Raw genomic sequence first — 17,250 nt, forward strand, 5'->3', positions numbered from 1 at the left:
TGGTCTTATGAGATAAAACAGCTGACCTAAAACAACTTCAGGTGTATGTAGTGGGCCATTTTGAGCCATAACTTCCACTTTGTTACTCTTTATTGTCTGCCATTAGGGTATTTCAACAGAAAAACTTCAAAAGCACTAGTAAAAACTAAGCTATAGATCTTAGAATGTCTGATAAGATTGTCATTTCCCTTAAATTAACAAAAAGTATGTGGGCTGTGCTAAGGGAAGGGACTATCATTTATTGAGTGCCACGTACTGTTCTAGATGGTTTTAATCTATATCATTTAATTCACACAATTGTGATAGAGTGACTTTGTTTTCTTAATGAGGAAATTGATCCCTAGGGAATAAGAGTTAACTTTATTGTGGATAAACACTAATAAGTTGCAAAGCTGGACACCAAACCCAGGTCTTGTGGTACCCAAGCCCTATAATACTAAGTAAATTATATAATCAGGGCTTTTGTTCATTTTTTAGCCTTGTAGGTGTTTTAAGGGTAGATGTCTTTAATGGGAAGAAACAGAATCAGAGAAGGTCTGTAGAGAAACATGTTCCTTAAGAATAGCAGGCTTAATAGACTTTTTGGTTGTGTTTTCAACGAAAATGTCAAAATGTAAAGGATACTTATGACCCTGGGATTTTTTTGTTTTTTCCTACAAGTCTCCTAAACATGATTGTCTACCTTAGTGGGAATTCTATAATACATTAAAGATACAAGTTATTTTATGGTACAAAATTATGAGCAGACAGACCTCTATGTACATCTTTTTACCGTGAAGATACCTTTTTCTAGAAATGTGGACTGCCAGAATATCAAAACCTTGGGTCAAGCTTGCCTGCTGATTTTTTAAATCCCAGCCTGGTTTTCTTGGTTTAGAAGTAATTTTAGTCTAGACTATCTTGATTCATTCTACAAGAGTTATTTTTATCTTCTCTGATCTGTTCTCTAAACATTGTTACAAGGCTGATTTAGTTGCAGTATTTTTCATATTCTTTTAATATAAAAGATAAAAGTCTATAGAGAAAAGTACTTTGTTAATTTAATATAAAACAGAGCTCATCTCCTTTGATTGAACTTCTAAATGTTACTCTTTAATAGGCAGTTTGTCACTGGATATCTGAATCATTAAACTTATAACTTAGGTTAAAATACCTTTTAACTATTATTGAATGTCAGCAAACCCCATATATCTAAATATACTGTCTTGAGCTATTTGGAATAAATTTAAAGAGATATTCTGTTCTTTTATTAATGCTTTGTTGGTATTGGGTATGAGGGGAAGGTGTAAAGCAGCATATCTTTGCAGAGTAAAACAATTTATCTTTCAGAATTGAAAATATATAAAATCGTCCAACAGTGTAAAGAAATGGCCTTAATTGTTATAGCTCTGTCTGGTTAATTTGCATTACTTTAAAAATAGTAACTAATGAGCTGAATGCAAGGAAGAAGATTCCTTGTTTACTACCATCCAATTTTAGGAGGAACTGTTTGCCTTTTTATAGATTTATAAGTTAACATCCCATACTTAACATTTTTGAGAATGGTAACTGTTCTGATTTCTTAAAGTTATACTCCTGTTTAATTTAAAAGAATGAATTATCTGTATCAGTATATATTTTCTTACTCTGAATGTTTAGTTAGGTCTAGAAAGTTTGTAGTATAATGAAATTAGTTTGTACTTTATTGCATAAGGGAAAAACTCCTAAGGCATTAATGCAATTTTACATTTTCCCATAAATTATTTTTCTGTAGAATATTTAATATTCTCAATTGGTATTTATTTTTTCATTTTTATTTGAGTGGTATTTCTCATAGTTTGTACTGATAACTCTAAAATTCTCCTTATTGTTCATACTTGCTTCTTTAGTTCTTAACCCTTAGTATTTACTCCTGCTACAAAATCCTCCAAAAGCCGATTATCCTAACTTCCATCCTGGATTTATTATACCTTACCAAGATTGTACTAAAGAGAAAGTTGAATTAATTTGTCTTTTTGAGAAGGCAATTTAAAATTTTTTCTAAGATATTTTATTGTTATTTGCTGACATGAAGATGCCTAGAGATACAGGTTAATTTATTATTTTCCTACCATACATAGTATTTTTTCCACAGAAATCAAGGAAGAAAAAAATTGTTATGTTTTTGTTGTAGAAAAAATGCACACATACACAATTCTAAGCCAAAAGTTAACATTTTTTTCTATGAATAATTTATAGACTAACTAGTTAGTCTATAGATATTGAAACACACCTCTTAGGAATTTTATATAAGGGATTCCTGCAGTGGTTGGAGGTTGAACTAGATGCCTTCCAAGTTCTCTTTACTTTTAAAAATTCTCAATCACTTCCTATTAATGATGTATGGTAGTGTAGCCCTGTGGGTAATGCTATAGCCCACAGCTGTACCCAGACAAGAAATATATGGAGCCTGGAAAGTTTTCAAAGTTGCCATTATCTTAAGCTATAATAATAGAAATAGCTGATTATATCCAGACAATAAAAATATGAAATCTGTTTCTACTGTGTTAACCCCTTGCCAACTGATAGGCTATTCTTTATTTTTATCTTCCACATTTCACGAGTAGAGATTATTTTCCTTGTATTCACAGTGGAAACTAAAAAGAAAAAATTGGGAGAGAAAGATGGTGAGTGTGCTCCCTAGTTCCAGAAATAAGGGATCCGTCTGTTTGAGTCTGTTAATTTTCATGAGCCTTATTAAAAGAATGTTTAATGTTTCTACAAGGTAAATACTTTCTTCTTTGTGCCATAATTAATAGAAGAATAATTCTGGGCATATAGAGGTATAGTTTTTAAATAACTTACATTGAAATTGTAGAGCTATAAAAAGTGTAACTGAAAAAAAAGAAGTGTAATTATCCCCCAACAGTGATGTTAACCTGGCATTTTGCATTTAACTTTCTGCGTGTGTGTGTGTGTATGTGTATCTACCTGTCTTCTGTGCTTTTCATGTCTTGTCCTGGTCAAATTTATTGAATGAAGATTAAAGTTAATTTGTTGTTAGTTACAGGATGAGGAACGGAGGCGGCAGCAGCAACTGGAAGAGATGCGCAAAAGAGAAGCAGAGGATCGAGCCCGACAAGAGGAAGAGCGTCGTCGCCAGGAGGAGGAGCGAGTAAAACGAGATGCTGAAGAAAAGGTTATGGTCCTCTGAGGGCTGCTAGAATTTTACCAAATTAGCTTGAACATAATTGATTGGCTGGGGCAAAGGGTGATAGATACGTATCTTAAGATGCACAAGGACATATCCTAGGATGCACAAGGCAGAACAGGGCCTGGATATCCCCCAGCTTGTGTTATTGGACCAAAAACTTTAACCTGGTCTGGCCCACCTACCTCTCTTGTGAACACTGTCTCCAGAACCCCTTTTCTCCTGAGTTTTGATCCCTCAAACTTCTGAACTCTTAGATCTGCTTAGCAGTGAGCCTCTTTGCAGAAGGTCCATTTAATCTTTACTGGATGTGGTCTAGCCTGTTACTGTGAAGGTGATGTTTGTTGAGTTATTTTCTAAATTGAGTTTTAGTCATGAGGGGTGACAGGAACATAGTAAGAGAGTCTGTGAACACTAAACATTTTAAATAGATTATTTACTAAAATTACACAATTCTAGTTGAAGGTAAAGAGAGTAAAAGAGCTTATGAAACATTATTTAAGGAAATTCTAATTTAGTATGTAATCCTATAAATATTGAGTTTTTAATTCATTTATTTCCAGATGTTATTTTATTTAAATAATCCTTTTCCTTGAATTTTTAAATGAAAACTAATTTTATCATATTCTTAAAAATGGGAAACTTCCACATGTTAATCTCCAGATCTTTGGTCTCTTTTTATCTTGTATGTTTCATAACTGAGGCTCTTTGATAAGAAAGGTTCTAACTGTTGAAGTTCACTGTTCAATTTTAACATTCCTGAGAAGATTGCATGTTGCTGTATGTGATTTTGGAGAAGCTGTTCTTCTCTATTACTTCCCTTCTATGAAGGTAGAACTTTTGAGTGCCACAACTTCTGATGGGGAAAAATTTTGTTTTTATTAATAATTCCCTCCTTGATAGTCCTTGAAAATCATGACTTCATTAATATAGCACACTCCTTTCCATTCGCTTCCTCCCCACCTTCATCCCCACCCCCCTAAAAAAACCTTTTTGGACGCTTTTTGTAGTAATAAGATTTATTAGGGTACAGAACCATCTAAGAGTAAGGTTGATAACTATTATGTTACTCATCTAAATGAAAGTAGAATAAATAATGTAAGGACACATACCTATATAGAAATTGGTGATTTGTAAGTTTTATAGACCCTTGCCATCTCTTAAAGTTTATCTATTGTATCTGAGCAGCTTTTGAAGTATTCTCAAAGAGTTTGAGCTTTCAGGATTAGGTCACTCTGTGAGTCTTTCAGTTGTATAATGGTAAGTTAAAACTGTTGATGTTTCTAAGGAAATCAGATTTCCAAAATTTGACTCACTTTTAAGTTTTTATGGTTTTCTTTTTTTTTTTTTTTTTAGTTTTAGTTTTTTGTTTGTTTTTGGGGTTTTGTTTGCTTGTTTTGCTTTTCTATGACAGCTTTCCTCTGGCTGTTTGGAGGAACATGCTTTCCCAGTTCAGTGCCAACCCAACTGTCTTATCTTCTGTACAGTGAAGGAGCCCACTTTAGAAAGTCTGTATAAATACCAAGGTTTCCAACTGCTTTTGTTAAGCCCAGACTTGTACCTCTGTGGAGACTCAGCAGAGAAAGCAGAGAGCGGTCTGGCTGTTGCATGAGAGTAGAACATACGTAGAGAAAGGTCAGATTATATATTCTGTGTTGAGACACTGTTAGGTTATTGGAGTTGTCCAATTCTCACAACTCATGATTATGTTAAAAACATTTGTATTTTAGTAACTTCTTCTATAATTGAATGGTCAATGTAAAAAGCTGAGTAACCTTTTTTTTTATACAGAATGTCCAAAATTGAAGGGTATGCTTTATTGTAGGAAAATGTGCCATTTGTTGCATAGAATAAAATTTTCTTGGGTCATGTAATTTTATCTGTTCTTGGTATAACTAAAGGATAACGTTTTGGTTCCCCCTAAAATATTTTCAAGCAACTGTTCTTCATGTAATACTAAGATTCTTGACAATTCCATTTGAAAGGCACAAAAGTTATATTCTGGATTTGATCCCACCTTCCTCCAAGGAAAGAATTTGTATAGGCAATAAGATAAAAATGTCGTTCCTTCAGGATTTCTCAACATAGAGCAAGAATATAAACTAAGAAATTTGGTTTCAGGATAATGATTGGAGCTGACATTTATTCTTATGATTTTCTCCCTCAGAAGGCGAAGCATTGGCTGTTGTGTATTCTGTGTGTTTGTGTGTGTGTGTGTGTTGGTGTGTGTCTAGGTAGTAGGGAGAAGATTCAGGCCTGGAAGTTGAAGTAGGGGACTAAAAACTTTTATCCTAATGCTAATGAGTTCCCTAAAATTAGTTATCTTTGGTTGAATGAATTCGAATACTCCATTGTGTACATTAAACATTATTCAAGTTAAGGCAGAGTATTGTTTGACTCATTTCCTTTTTTACTTTTCCCTTGTGCTCTAAACTTTTGTCAATCTTTAACAAAACTGTGCTGTTACGTTTCTTAACTGTTAAAGTAATTTTTAACACTGTCAACTGTAGTTTGTGTAGATGTATGTCAGAAAAAATGTACAGTATTGTCAAAATATATTTGAATATCTTGTTGCTATTGCTAATAATGCCTGGCTTTCTGATTTTCTGTCTGTCAGGAACTTTATTAAGATTCAAAATATAAATTAAGCACTGTGGAAAGCATATTTACTAGATTATTGCTTTGGAAAATGAGTAATGTTTTGAGGTGGCTTTTTTTTGTTTTGTTTTTTTTTGGTAAGGTTGATAGATATTATGTGACTCATCTAAATGAAAGTAGAATAACTTCCCTCTGAATAACTACAAGTAAACTAGGTACTTTAATCAAGTACTTCTTGTCAAGGAATGAATTACTCTTCTGAATTCACCTGTGTTTAATGAAAATTTGCACTTCTGGAAAGTGTGAGCCATAGAAAGCCAGTTATAGCCTATTTTAGTTTTGTTTTGCCTTTAAACACAGCAGTAACAGGTAAGTTAATGTTTATCAAAAAAGGAAAGAAAGAACAAGTGAAAGAAGGAAAGAATTAAAAGTCTAGTCAGACTAATTCAATGACATAATAATTGGGGGTGGTAAGCCTAGGAGTACCCAAGAATTAATTCATTCCATACTTTGAGCAGTTTTGTATCAAATAATTCCAGAATAGTAAGAATATTAAAAAGTAAGGCTTTTCCAAATTAACCTGCCTATTTCTGTTAGAGTAATTGTTATTTTTAAGTTTTCACTTTCCCCTGGATTCAGTATTAGAATACATTGGTCAAGTGGGATTGATGGGTAAATAAACCCCGTTTATCCCCTCTGTGAAGGCAAAGTTGGCTCTGTCTCATTTCTTTTTCTGCCCTTTGCACTTTTGTTTATTCCCGCCTACAGAGGCGACAGGAAGAAGGGTATTACAACCGTTTGGAAGCTGAAAGGCGCAGACAGCATGACGAGGCAGAACGGAGGTTGCTGGAACCTGATGAGCCTGGTCTGTACAGACCTCCGCCTCCACGGGATTATGACCTCCCAACCCTGTCCCCTTCATCCAATGCTCCTCCTCCCCCACCTCAACGAAACACCTCTTACCTCAAAACACAGGTCCTCTCCCCTGACACGCTATACACTGCCAAGTTTGTTGCATACAGTGAGGAGGAGGAGGAGGACTCCAGTCTAGCAGGTCAGGATAAGTACTCCAGCACCAGAAAGCCTTGCGGCCACCTTCTTCCTGCCACTCTTAAGCCGCAGCAGCCCTCCTGCCAACCGCGCCCAGTCTCCGATGGCATCTCTCTTTCCAACTCATTCCGGCCACCCTCGGTCAATGCCAACAGTACTACAGCTAGCAGAACAGGCCAGCCCCCTCCCCCTCCAAAAAAACCAAGTTTCTACCATCCCAACAACTCAAAAGGTAGAGATAAAAGATGAAATCACCAATCAAATCCTCTCTTTATCTTCATAATTGGAATCTTGGAATCTATCTGTGCATTTCCCACTATAGAATTTTAAATCTGGATCATCACTCACTTGGAAATTCAGTTTCACTTGATCACTATTCTTGGCAAGGTGATCTCCCTCTACCTCCATTACAATTAATCTGTATTAATACTTTTTTAAAAGTGTTTTAGTGCTTTCCAGGTTCTTTTATATTTAAGAGGTTCATTTCTCTGATCAGCAGATGATAAATCAGTCATTCTCAATTGACTATTCCCTAAATCATTTGAAGTACTGTTGGTCTTGGCTTTCATTTTCTTCCTCTTCAAATAATTCTTATATTTGGTTGAAGTGCCTTTTTCATGCATTTTGGTGTCTCTACAGATAAATTTCTGCTTATTAATAGTGTTAATAATTATATTTTAAGTTTCCATTATTGAACATAAATAGAACGTTCTGTTCTGGATTAAAGACCACATGGTAATGGCTTATTGAAGGACTCAAATCTTTCATCATGGATCGGGTGGGTGTAGTTGGGGCATTCTGCTGAGCCGGGTTCATGGGACCATTTTATCATGTTACTGCAGGTGGCCTCATGCCAGGGGCCAGAAAGCCTGGTCATTTTGAAATTACTTTTTCCCATTCCCTTTTTCCCTCTAACCTGTTTCATTCCTTTCCTTACCTTCCATTCTCAGCACATTGCAGCACTAGTAACAAGATGCTAGTAGGCATGCACATGTCTTTAATTGTGACGGTCTCAATTGACTGCAGAGCACTGTGCCAACTTCTAACTGTCCCAGGACCTAGAAGCTCTCGCAAACTTATATTCAACAAAAAGCTTTTGAGACAGCATTGTTATTTTTAAAATATAACTGTAAATCATATGGATTCAAACTTAAGACTAGGTTAACCTAACAAAATGAAATTGAAATTTTGGCAGTAAACATTCTTGAATACAGGATCAAGTATGAGAGTCTTCTAAATTCTTAGTAGTACAATGCAAGGGACTCCTAATGGTTCTGAAAGACGGTGAAAGTTTCTTTATAAAATGAGCAATTTATTTTTCTCTTTTACAGTCCCAGTTGATGATCTAAAAATCAGTTTAACCATAACTCTTGCTTACATAATTGAGTTTTGCTAGAACTGTCTTTTTATACCCACCCAGATCAGAGCTTTTATCTGTTTTGAAGGCTCAGTATTTAATTAGGCTTAGGTTGACTTCGGGAGCCAAAATTAAATCTTTTGTAACATTTCTTTTGTAAATATCTAGAATTTGGTAGCTTTTAGAGACATTTATAGGATGGTCGCAATTTTTGAAGCAAGATGCCATCTGCTTGCATCAAATTATAAGCTAAACTATAGATATTTAATAAGTGTCATATCACAAATACATAATGAGGTTTTGGTAACAATTGTGGAATACAGTGGCTCAACCTCACTGCTAACCATCTTGGCTTTCAGTCCTACCACTAACCCTTATTTTATTCCACACCTAAAATACCACAAAGGAGCAGGTTATAGCCTGCATCTGATTGTTCGAGCTTCTTTGAAGACTTCCTTCGTAAAGTACAAAGCTGTTTGCACCAAATGCAGAATGCATTCTGATCTTATCATTTCTTCATCTCACTAACATTGTTGCATTACTATTCACAACTCTTTTTTTCTGTTGTAAGCATCTGGTAAAGCATGCTTTTGCAAACTGCATTTGGTTTCTTTCACTGGACAATAAGAGAAATAGAATTGGGATGCAAATTGGAATGGATAATATGGGATTTCAATATTGCAGCTTATTAAATACCATTCTTTACTAAAGTTTTTTGAAACTATTTCAAATAATTGTATTTATTCAAATATAGTCAGTGAAAATATCTGATTGCTTTCTAGTTCTAAAAGATTTTAAATTTTTGAAGAATTATGTTTTACCAGTGGAAGAAGCTACTGTCATTTCTGTAACAAAGCTCAAAAGATGGAACACACAATGTTTTTAAAAACAAGCAAAATTAAGAAAAAAATTTAGACTCGAAATATTTTTAAGATCCCACCAAACAAATAATGTATCTTAAGTTCCCACCATGGATTATCTTAAACTAAAGATGTATTTTTGTTTAATCTTTTGAGTCTTTGCTAATGATGATGTTCTATATCAATAATTGTAGATAACCTGAGCTAAATAAATAAAGATGCAGTGCAAAGAGGTATCATTTAGAAAGTAATTCAGCTTTGTCTAAAATGTGTCAGATAAGTTTTGCACAGTCCTTTTATTTAAAAAAGAAACATGAAAGTTTCTTTTTGTGCAGCTTTTCTATGAAGGATAATTTTAATGTAGAACTGTTGTAGTAATTTTGTGGCCTATTTAATCCAATACTTGGTACCCTCAATGTTTGCTGAATATTTTGAGGATTTATTTCATTATTGAGCAGTAGTACTCTATTATTGTAAGGAAAAGATAGTTCAAAATTGAAATTATTCACTTTCTTGCGGAGTTACAATTAATAGAAATACGTTAGGTTGATTTAATGTGTTATGGTTTTAATAATGTGTTATGAGTGATATGTTATACTTAGATGCTCTTTTAAGAGTTTATAAAATGTTTGATCTACATCATCTCTTTTGCTGTTCAATAACCCTGTTAACTAATTAGAGCAGGTGTTATTGTTATAAGGGAGGAAAACTAAACTGGGAAATTTCATTACCTACCCAAAGTTGCCCAGCTAGTTAGAGGAAGATTTGGGGCTATAATTCAAGTGATCTGACTTGTAGGCCAGTATTCTTTCCATCACACCGTGCTGCTTTGTATCTTACCTTTACTGCCATTGTTTTTGTATCTGCAGCACTGGTATTTAATACTAGGCTTGGTTTTGTGTGTGTGCATGTTTTTTTTTTTGTTTTTGTTTTTGTTTTGGTAGCTCATTTATTTAATAAGTTTTGTTTTAATAATTTTAGCCATTTTACTCTTTTAGGGGGTGGGGAGTGGAGTTTACTGGTGTCCTGAGAAGAAGAATTTTAGTTCTGTAATTACTTCTTAAAGTTGCGCTACATTTGTTCTCAGTAAGAAAATTCTTAGTGTCAGGAGTCTGTTTAAAAGGTTTTGCTCTTCTTCCCATCAAATAAATCTTCTGTGGATTTAGTTAAAATGACAATTATACATTTTATCTAAAAACCTTTTAGATGTATATTCATTATCATCTAAGACCGCTGCCATTTTCCCTCTAATAATATTGGACATGAGGTCAATTATTTACCATCTTCTGAGGGTAGCAGTTGGATTACCCAGGCCACTAAGAGATCTGATTTTCAAGTTAATATTTCTGTTATCAAATTGTGAAGAGCCTTTTGCTTTATTGATTCAGTAATTAAAGATATCTTATTTTTCTTTGGGCACTGCATCTTTATCATGAGTAAGGTTTTAGAAATAATGCAAGTATTTTAACCCTTAACTTTTTCTTTTATGAAAAAGGAACAAACTCTTTTACAGGATCTACTGGAACAATTGTTGGAGCCCATGATGTTTATCGGGATCCGAGAGAGAAACGATCTAAAAGGTATTTAATTACATTTTATGCTATACTAGTAACTCTGCATGTAATTGATTGCTTCTTCCAATCCTCATTTCCTTTTGTAAGAGACTGAAGATGGCTGATTGAAGTTTCAGAGACTTCATTATCCACTCAGATGTTTCCCAGTGTACAATAATTGTCAAGCATATAGGCTTTTTCATTTTGTGGTTGTTAATAAAGTGATATTTCAGACAGGGATGAAGGTTTTAAGGCTTATTGGTCAGAACCTCATAAGTGTGGACCATGCTGCCATTTCCTTCCACCAGAGAAGTTGCAACATTTTAGGGTAATCAAATGTCTTCCTAGACTACATAAAGCTAACCCTGATTTGCACGAAATAAAAATATGCTTAATGTCTTCACTGAATGTTATCTCGGTTTTAGATAGAAAAGCTATTGCCCAAACAGTTCTTTAAACATTGAAGTTGAGAAAAATCATCAGTGTTACCCTATAACTTACTAAATTAAGAATATTTATAGGGCGGGCCACGGTGGCTCAGCAGGTAAGAATGCTTGCCTGCCATGCCCGAGGACCCGGGTTCGATTCCTGGTGTCTGCCCATGTAGAAAAAAAAAAAAAAGAAAAAAAATTATTTATAGATACCTCTCAGATACATGTGGGATTCATTAAAATGCAGTATTTTAAAATCACACCCCTTTCATTAAAGTGTTTAACGGAAGGAGTTAGCACCTTGCTAAAAATTATTAGTTTTATGAGAATTGGATATGGCTGAAGGAAGATAACATTTTAGAAAGAACGTTTCTACTCTCTTTTTGTTCTACAAAGGTGTGACTACAGCCCCAATAATTTTAACTATAGGAAAGTTATGGCACAATTTTACAAAGAATGATTCACTCTCTTACTGAAATTTTTACTTAATTGCTGCCATTATGCAAACTTACCTAAATATTGACAAGTTATTTCCATTTTTATTTATAATAGTTTACATTTCCCTCTTATGCAGCCAAGATGCAGATTTACCTGGAATATCTGGAGCCCCGGAAAACTTGACATTCAAAGAACGCCAGCGTCTTTTTTCACAAGGTCAAGATGTGTCCAATAAAGTAAAAGCTTCTCGTAAATTAACAGAACTGGAAAATGAACTGAACACAAAATGAATGAAAAAGGAAAAAGCACCTTGTATTCTCCCATAAGTCCCCTTAGTTATGGATTTGTAGGAATCAACTTGAAAGAGGAAAGGAGAAGGTTGTATTTTTAAATGATTTATAATTTTTGTTTCTAAAATGGTTGAGATTTAGAGATGTTACAATTCTAAGAAATTTTATTTTACTTTATCAGGAGATTGTCATTTGAACAATTTATGCAATGTCTAATTTTTAAATTATCTGACTCGTATGAAGATAACTTTTTTTGATAGTTTCTTTTTTGGAATCTGAGTTCAAAAGGAGACAGGATAAAGGGCAGTAGAAGATAATAAGATGTTTCTTCTCCCTTGCCTTCCCTCCATAATTAACTAAGGAGGACAGACAGAGAGGTTCTATTTCTGTTCTTTTTCAAAACTTTATTTTCGCTATCAGTGAACAGCTTGAACTACCCAGACTATTGTGTGCACTATTTAGTGGCAACTGTAATTTTATAGGAGAGTCAGGTCTTGTCCCAAGGAGAGATAGCATACAAAGACATTCTGCTAGTACCTTATCTAATAGTATCTATTTAAGAGTATTTAGTACATTGTTAACCTTGGATATCTATTTTCTCTTCTTATTTCTCTGCAGTAATGAAGCAGTTTAGACTTAAGTTTCCTTTGAGAACTATGGATGCACATCTGAGACTGTTTCATCTCATTCTTCACAATATATCCCCTCCTGATCAATTTTAATATTTAATTTTAAAAATAAATTCTCAAAGAAGAAAATTTTGAGGATTTTAGCTTGAGGTATTTATGTTTATAAATACCAGATTATTGTTAGACTGATAAATTATTGGTGATTTTGAAGATGCCATCATGTTATGAAGTTAACTAATATTTCAGATATTCCAAAGGATCTACATAGAAGGATATTGTTAACTGAACAGTGTTGTCCATGTGAATAGGAATGGAAATATTTGAGAAGAATGGGATATTAGTAGGTGACTCTCAAGCACAACAGTTGCTCAGAAATTTTAAATTTGAAAAAGAAATAGATTTACATCAGTATACTTTTAAGGGAAGGCAAAGGATTCAATTATATATGGCATCTGTACTTTAAATATTTTAAGAATTACTCATATGGCAGTTCAAGCTATTTTTCACACTATAATAGATTTATTTAATTTTCATTTGTTTAATTATTAGCACTATCATTTCTTCAGCTATAGATATATGGCTGATGTTGGGGAGAAGGACCTCAGTTTGTTTTACAGTGTGTGATGTTAAAAGGGTAAATTATGTTGTGATTCCAAGTAAATTTTCTATTTGACAAAGCCCTTATGTGGGGTTCAGATGATTTTTTTCAATACCATATTGTTCTCTTACAAATATATATGTTAGGAAAACCTGCACACTTTCAAATAGAAGAGACAGAGGCTTTCACTGCCTTAGAAATCACTTTTAATAAGAGTTGTATGATAAATAATTAAAAATACAAGTATAAATATTTTTTTATGTATATCAGGATTTTTATTTGAAAGTGTGCATTTACCATTTCCTCTGCTTAAGTAAGAGAAGAAAATGGTTCTAAGTGTTTGTGAAGGATGTGCACACTTACTCTGGAAGCGGTAGGATAAACAAGCTTCACCCAAATATCTTGAGAACACTGGCAGCCTTGTGGTGACTAAATCCACATTCTTTGAAGAGAAAAAGATGCGTATGAATTACTATTCTGTTAAAATATATGAAAAAAACAACAAATACTCATAAGTACATGCAAATACATGTGAATATCTACATACAAGGATATTTGTATGTGTGGTTGTAAAACCTGTAAACAAGTGGATTTGGCCATCCTTGGATGATTAGATCAAATGTGAATATGTGTGAAAGTGCTTTTCATGAATGTGCATTATTATGGAAAAGACATCAAAACTGCTGTAGTTTTCCATTTCTACTGTATTTCAGTTGCAACCTATTTTTAATAAACTTTGTATGTATTTAAGCGCATTTGCTATTATTTTAGTAATGCTGGCAAAGTTTATATTTGTGCTATTAGCCTTCCCCTCCCTGCCTTCTTCCATCTGTCCATTCATTCATTTAACATGAAATTTATTAAAATTTATTGATCATCATTTATGTATCAGGCAGTGTTCTCAATTTTGGGGGGAAATGTTCCAATTGCATAGCAAACTAAAGTTTTGCAGGTAACTTTTGCCTTGATCTTAACACCTGTCATCACAGGCCTTCGTGTTTTTTGCTTTGCACCTTAGGAATCCCAGATGGTCATTTAGACTATTTCTCAGTTAAACTGTCCCTATCATCGTCTCTTTGAAATTCTTAAGCGTAGGCTGTAAATTTGTTTGAGTGTAAAAACCTGCTCAGGGTAAGCTAATATAAAGAGGATTGTTTATATATAAAATATATAAGTAGAGTGATAAGGAAAATGGTAGTTCATGGTCATCCAAGGCTAGGACCTGCAAGTAGGATCAGGCTTTGTGCAGACTGGAACTGAAGGTTAGTCCTGAATTCTAAATTCTAGGGACCTTAGCAGTGTGGTTGACACCCCAGTGTTTCAAGAAGAACACAATTCGGCTCTGTTTCTCAGTTTGCTTCTTCTTAGCCTTAACAATTGCCTTTTCCTATTTGTAGTTTGTTTTCCTAAATCTTTCTCCTCGTGGTCTACTTGTCCTCTTACCTTTAGTTTCAGTCCCATTCCATTTTCTTTTTCACATTCCTGAGAGAATATTATAGACCAATCTTATCTTTTTGAGGCATACCATTTTGGTTACAGATAACATTGCCTGTACCCTGATCTGGGCAGAGTTGCAAGGGTCTCAATGAATGGTATGTGCTTTTTGGTGGTTTTTTTGCTTGATTGTTTGTTTGTTTTTATTATTTGGACTTGATTCTAAGTTTTACTGGTTCTTTTTTTTTTTTTTAACTTTTTTTATTGTATAGTATAACATATATACAAAGCAAAGAAAGAAAAAAGCAATAGTTTTCAAAGCACTCTTCAACAAGCAGTTACAGGACAGATCCCAGAGTTCGTCATGGGCTACAATGACAAAATCTCAGATTTTTCCTTCTACTCCAGAGTATAGGAAGCTAGAAGGCTTAAATATTTTTTTAATCACTACAATCAACTTCTTTTCTTTCTTCTTTGTGAAAAAAGCAATAAATTTCAAAGCACAGCACCACGATTAGTTGTAGAACATATTTCAGAGTTCGACATGGGTTACAATTCTACAATTTTTGGTTTTTACTTACAGCTGCTCTAAGATACTAGAGACTAAAAGAGATAACAATTTAATGATTCAGTAATCATATTCATTTGTTAAAACCTATCATTAAAGATGATGGTTTAACTCCACCCTCACATTTAATCTTTTTATCCCTCTCTTTAGGGGTATTTGGTTTATGGCCATTCTGACTTTTTCATGTTGCAAGGGTCTGTTACTAATATGGGGTAGGAAGATGAAACTATCTGATGTTCTGGAGAGGCTGGGCCCTCTAAGTTTCAGGACTTATCTGGACCAGAGATGCATCTGGAGGTTGTATGTAGGTTTCTGGAAAATTACACTATTGCATGGAACCCTTGTGGAATCTTATATATTGCCCTAGGTGTTCTTCAGGATTGGCTGGAATGGTCCTGGTGGGGTTTGGCAGGTTATGATAGGCAGTGAGGTCTCACCGAGGGTTGCGTAAGAGCAACCTCTAGAGTAGCCACTCGACTCTATTTGAACTGATACTTTATTAGTTAGACTTGTTTTCCCCCTTTTGGTCAGGATGGAATTGTTGATCCTACAGTGCCAGGGCTGGATTGTTTTGTTTTTTGATTGAAAGGAAAGATGGAAGGGAATACTATGATAAGTCAGAATTTAAGGAAGGGCTTTTGTGAAGGAAGAAGTGTGTCTTAGGGTTATAGAAACTTGTGGAGATATTTTTGGTGGGACCAGATGTTTACATATTGGAACTATAATACTTCTATTTTATATATTAATGCCAAAGAAAGGTGCTTTAAAGTTCGGGAAAACAAAAAAACTCTAAGAAACTGTCAGTATTCATTTTAATTCTATTTCATCTCAAGACGCTTGTTTCTGTTCCTGTTAATGGAAATAATTATCCTAACCAACAGTGATCTTCTGGACCATGTAAAATAAGCAGCAGAGCACTCTGTTTTATGGTTTGTACCTTCTTTGTGCATAGGAAACTGATTTCAAAGATTTAGTTATACATTTAAGATATAATAAGCCTCAGCAAGATTTAAGTGGCATGACTTTCAGAAGGAAAAATACATGTGAAAAGTGACAGTTTTCATTTAGTTTATTCAAAATGTCCCATAACACCCCAAAAATTGGTATTAAACTTAGGTTTGGAATGCAAAAGCTAATCTCTTGTGTAATTTATTCAACAAGTATTTGTAGAGTGTCTGCTGTGTGGCAGGCACTGAGGACACCAGTGGTGACCTAGTAAACCAGAGCACCCACAGTCCCTGCCCACCTGGAGTGTAATTCTAGTGGGGGAGAAAGAAGGTAATTTTTATAATTTTCTGTATACAAATTATTTATGTAACTATATAGTTTATCATTTATGGATCTATATAGTTATTAATTTGTATGTATCATTTGTATTAATTTACGTTGAGCACTTAGAGAGTGTAATAGAAGTTCCCAATTTAAATTGCAAGGAGAGGGTTTTTGTTGAAGAAGATTATATTTTCTTGAGAGAAAATGCTGCTCTGAATAGAAGGAACCCCAAGCCAGAGAAGTTGGTCCACTTAGGAAAATAAGTCAGGAAGAGTAGTGCATGCTGAATGAAGAGGAGAATGTCAAGAGAGGCAGTTGGAGGGAGCCACAGGTACCAGATATTAAAGGTGGGTCTTAAAGCCACATGAAGAAGTTTAATTTATATTCTTAATGCAGTGGGAAGCCACTGACCAGTTTTGAAAAGATGTGAGTAACGAAATAGTTTATTTCTGAGGGTAACTGGTTATGACGACTGGATGGAGAGGGAGACTAGTAAATGTTAATGACAACCCAGCTTTCAAATAGAATCATTAACGATGGCTTATAGATTTAGAACCATATTTTCATATACCTTACTTCAATGGATTTGACCTTATTCTTTTTCTGCTCTTCTAAAGTTTATGTTTTGTTTTATTCTTTTATAGGTTTAAATGTCCTTAATCTTGCTAAATTGGTGACAGTGGTTCCAACTTCAATTTAGATTTTTTCTAAATAATATAAAACAATAAGTAATCTAACAATAAAAGAGAGAGAGAGAGAGACCTGGGGAATTGTAAAGAAATATGTTTCACCTCCCCCCTTTTTCTTTCCCATGGCAGCAGGCTGCAAAATATAGACAGCCTGTCTTAGTTCGTCAAAATCTATAACATGACCTAAACAGCGTATCCAGAAAAAAGGGAAAGTAAAACTATCTAAATTAAGCTGGGGTCTTATCACACTTAGTCAGGGAGTTGATTTCTAGTTTTTAACTGTGTGTGAATACTTGAGATTTGTTAACATAGAC

The 17,250-nt window shown here is 34.2% G+C and overlaps 1 protein-coding gene across 21 annotated transcripts in view; it reads left to right on the top strand.

Moving 5' to 3' along the window:
- AFDN (afadin, adherens junction formation factor) overlaps positions 1-13,853 on the top strand; it is a 170,107-nt gene extending 156,254 nt beyond the window's left edge. For 7 of the 21 annotated variants that reach the window (XM_077120848.1, XM_077120846.1, XM_077120851.1 and 4 more), the window contains 4 exons: positions 3,023-3,157; positions 6,536-7,049; positions 10,530-10,614; positions 11,593-13,853. In XM_077120848.1, the coding sequence (XP_076976963.1) occupies positions 3,023-3,157; positions 6,536-7,049; positions 10,530-10,614; positions 11,593-11,746 (888 nt within the window). In that variant the 3' untranslated portion in view covers positions 11,747-13,853. The remainder of the gene's footprint in view (positions 1-3,022; positions 3,158-6,535; positions 7,050-10,529; positions 10,615-11,592) is intronic. The other 14 variants (XM_077120855.1, XM_077120856.1, XM_077120858.1 and 11 more) reach the window with 8 other exon arrangements.
- The last annotated feature ends 3,397 nt before the right edge of the window (positions 13,854-17,250 follow it).

This window comes from Tamandua tetradactyla, chromosome 11, assembly GCF_023851605.1.
Source record: "Tamandua tetradactyla isolate mTamTet1 chromosome 11, mTamTet1.pri, whole genome shotgun sequence".
Classification (NCBI taxonomy): domain Eukaryota; kingdom Metazoa; phylum Chordata; class Mammalia; order Pilosa; family Myrmecophagidae; genus Tamandua; species Tamandua tetradactyla.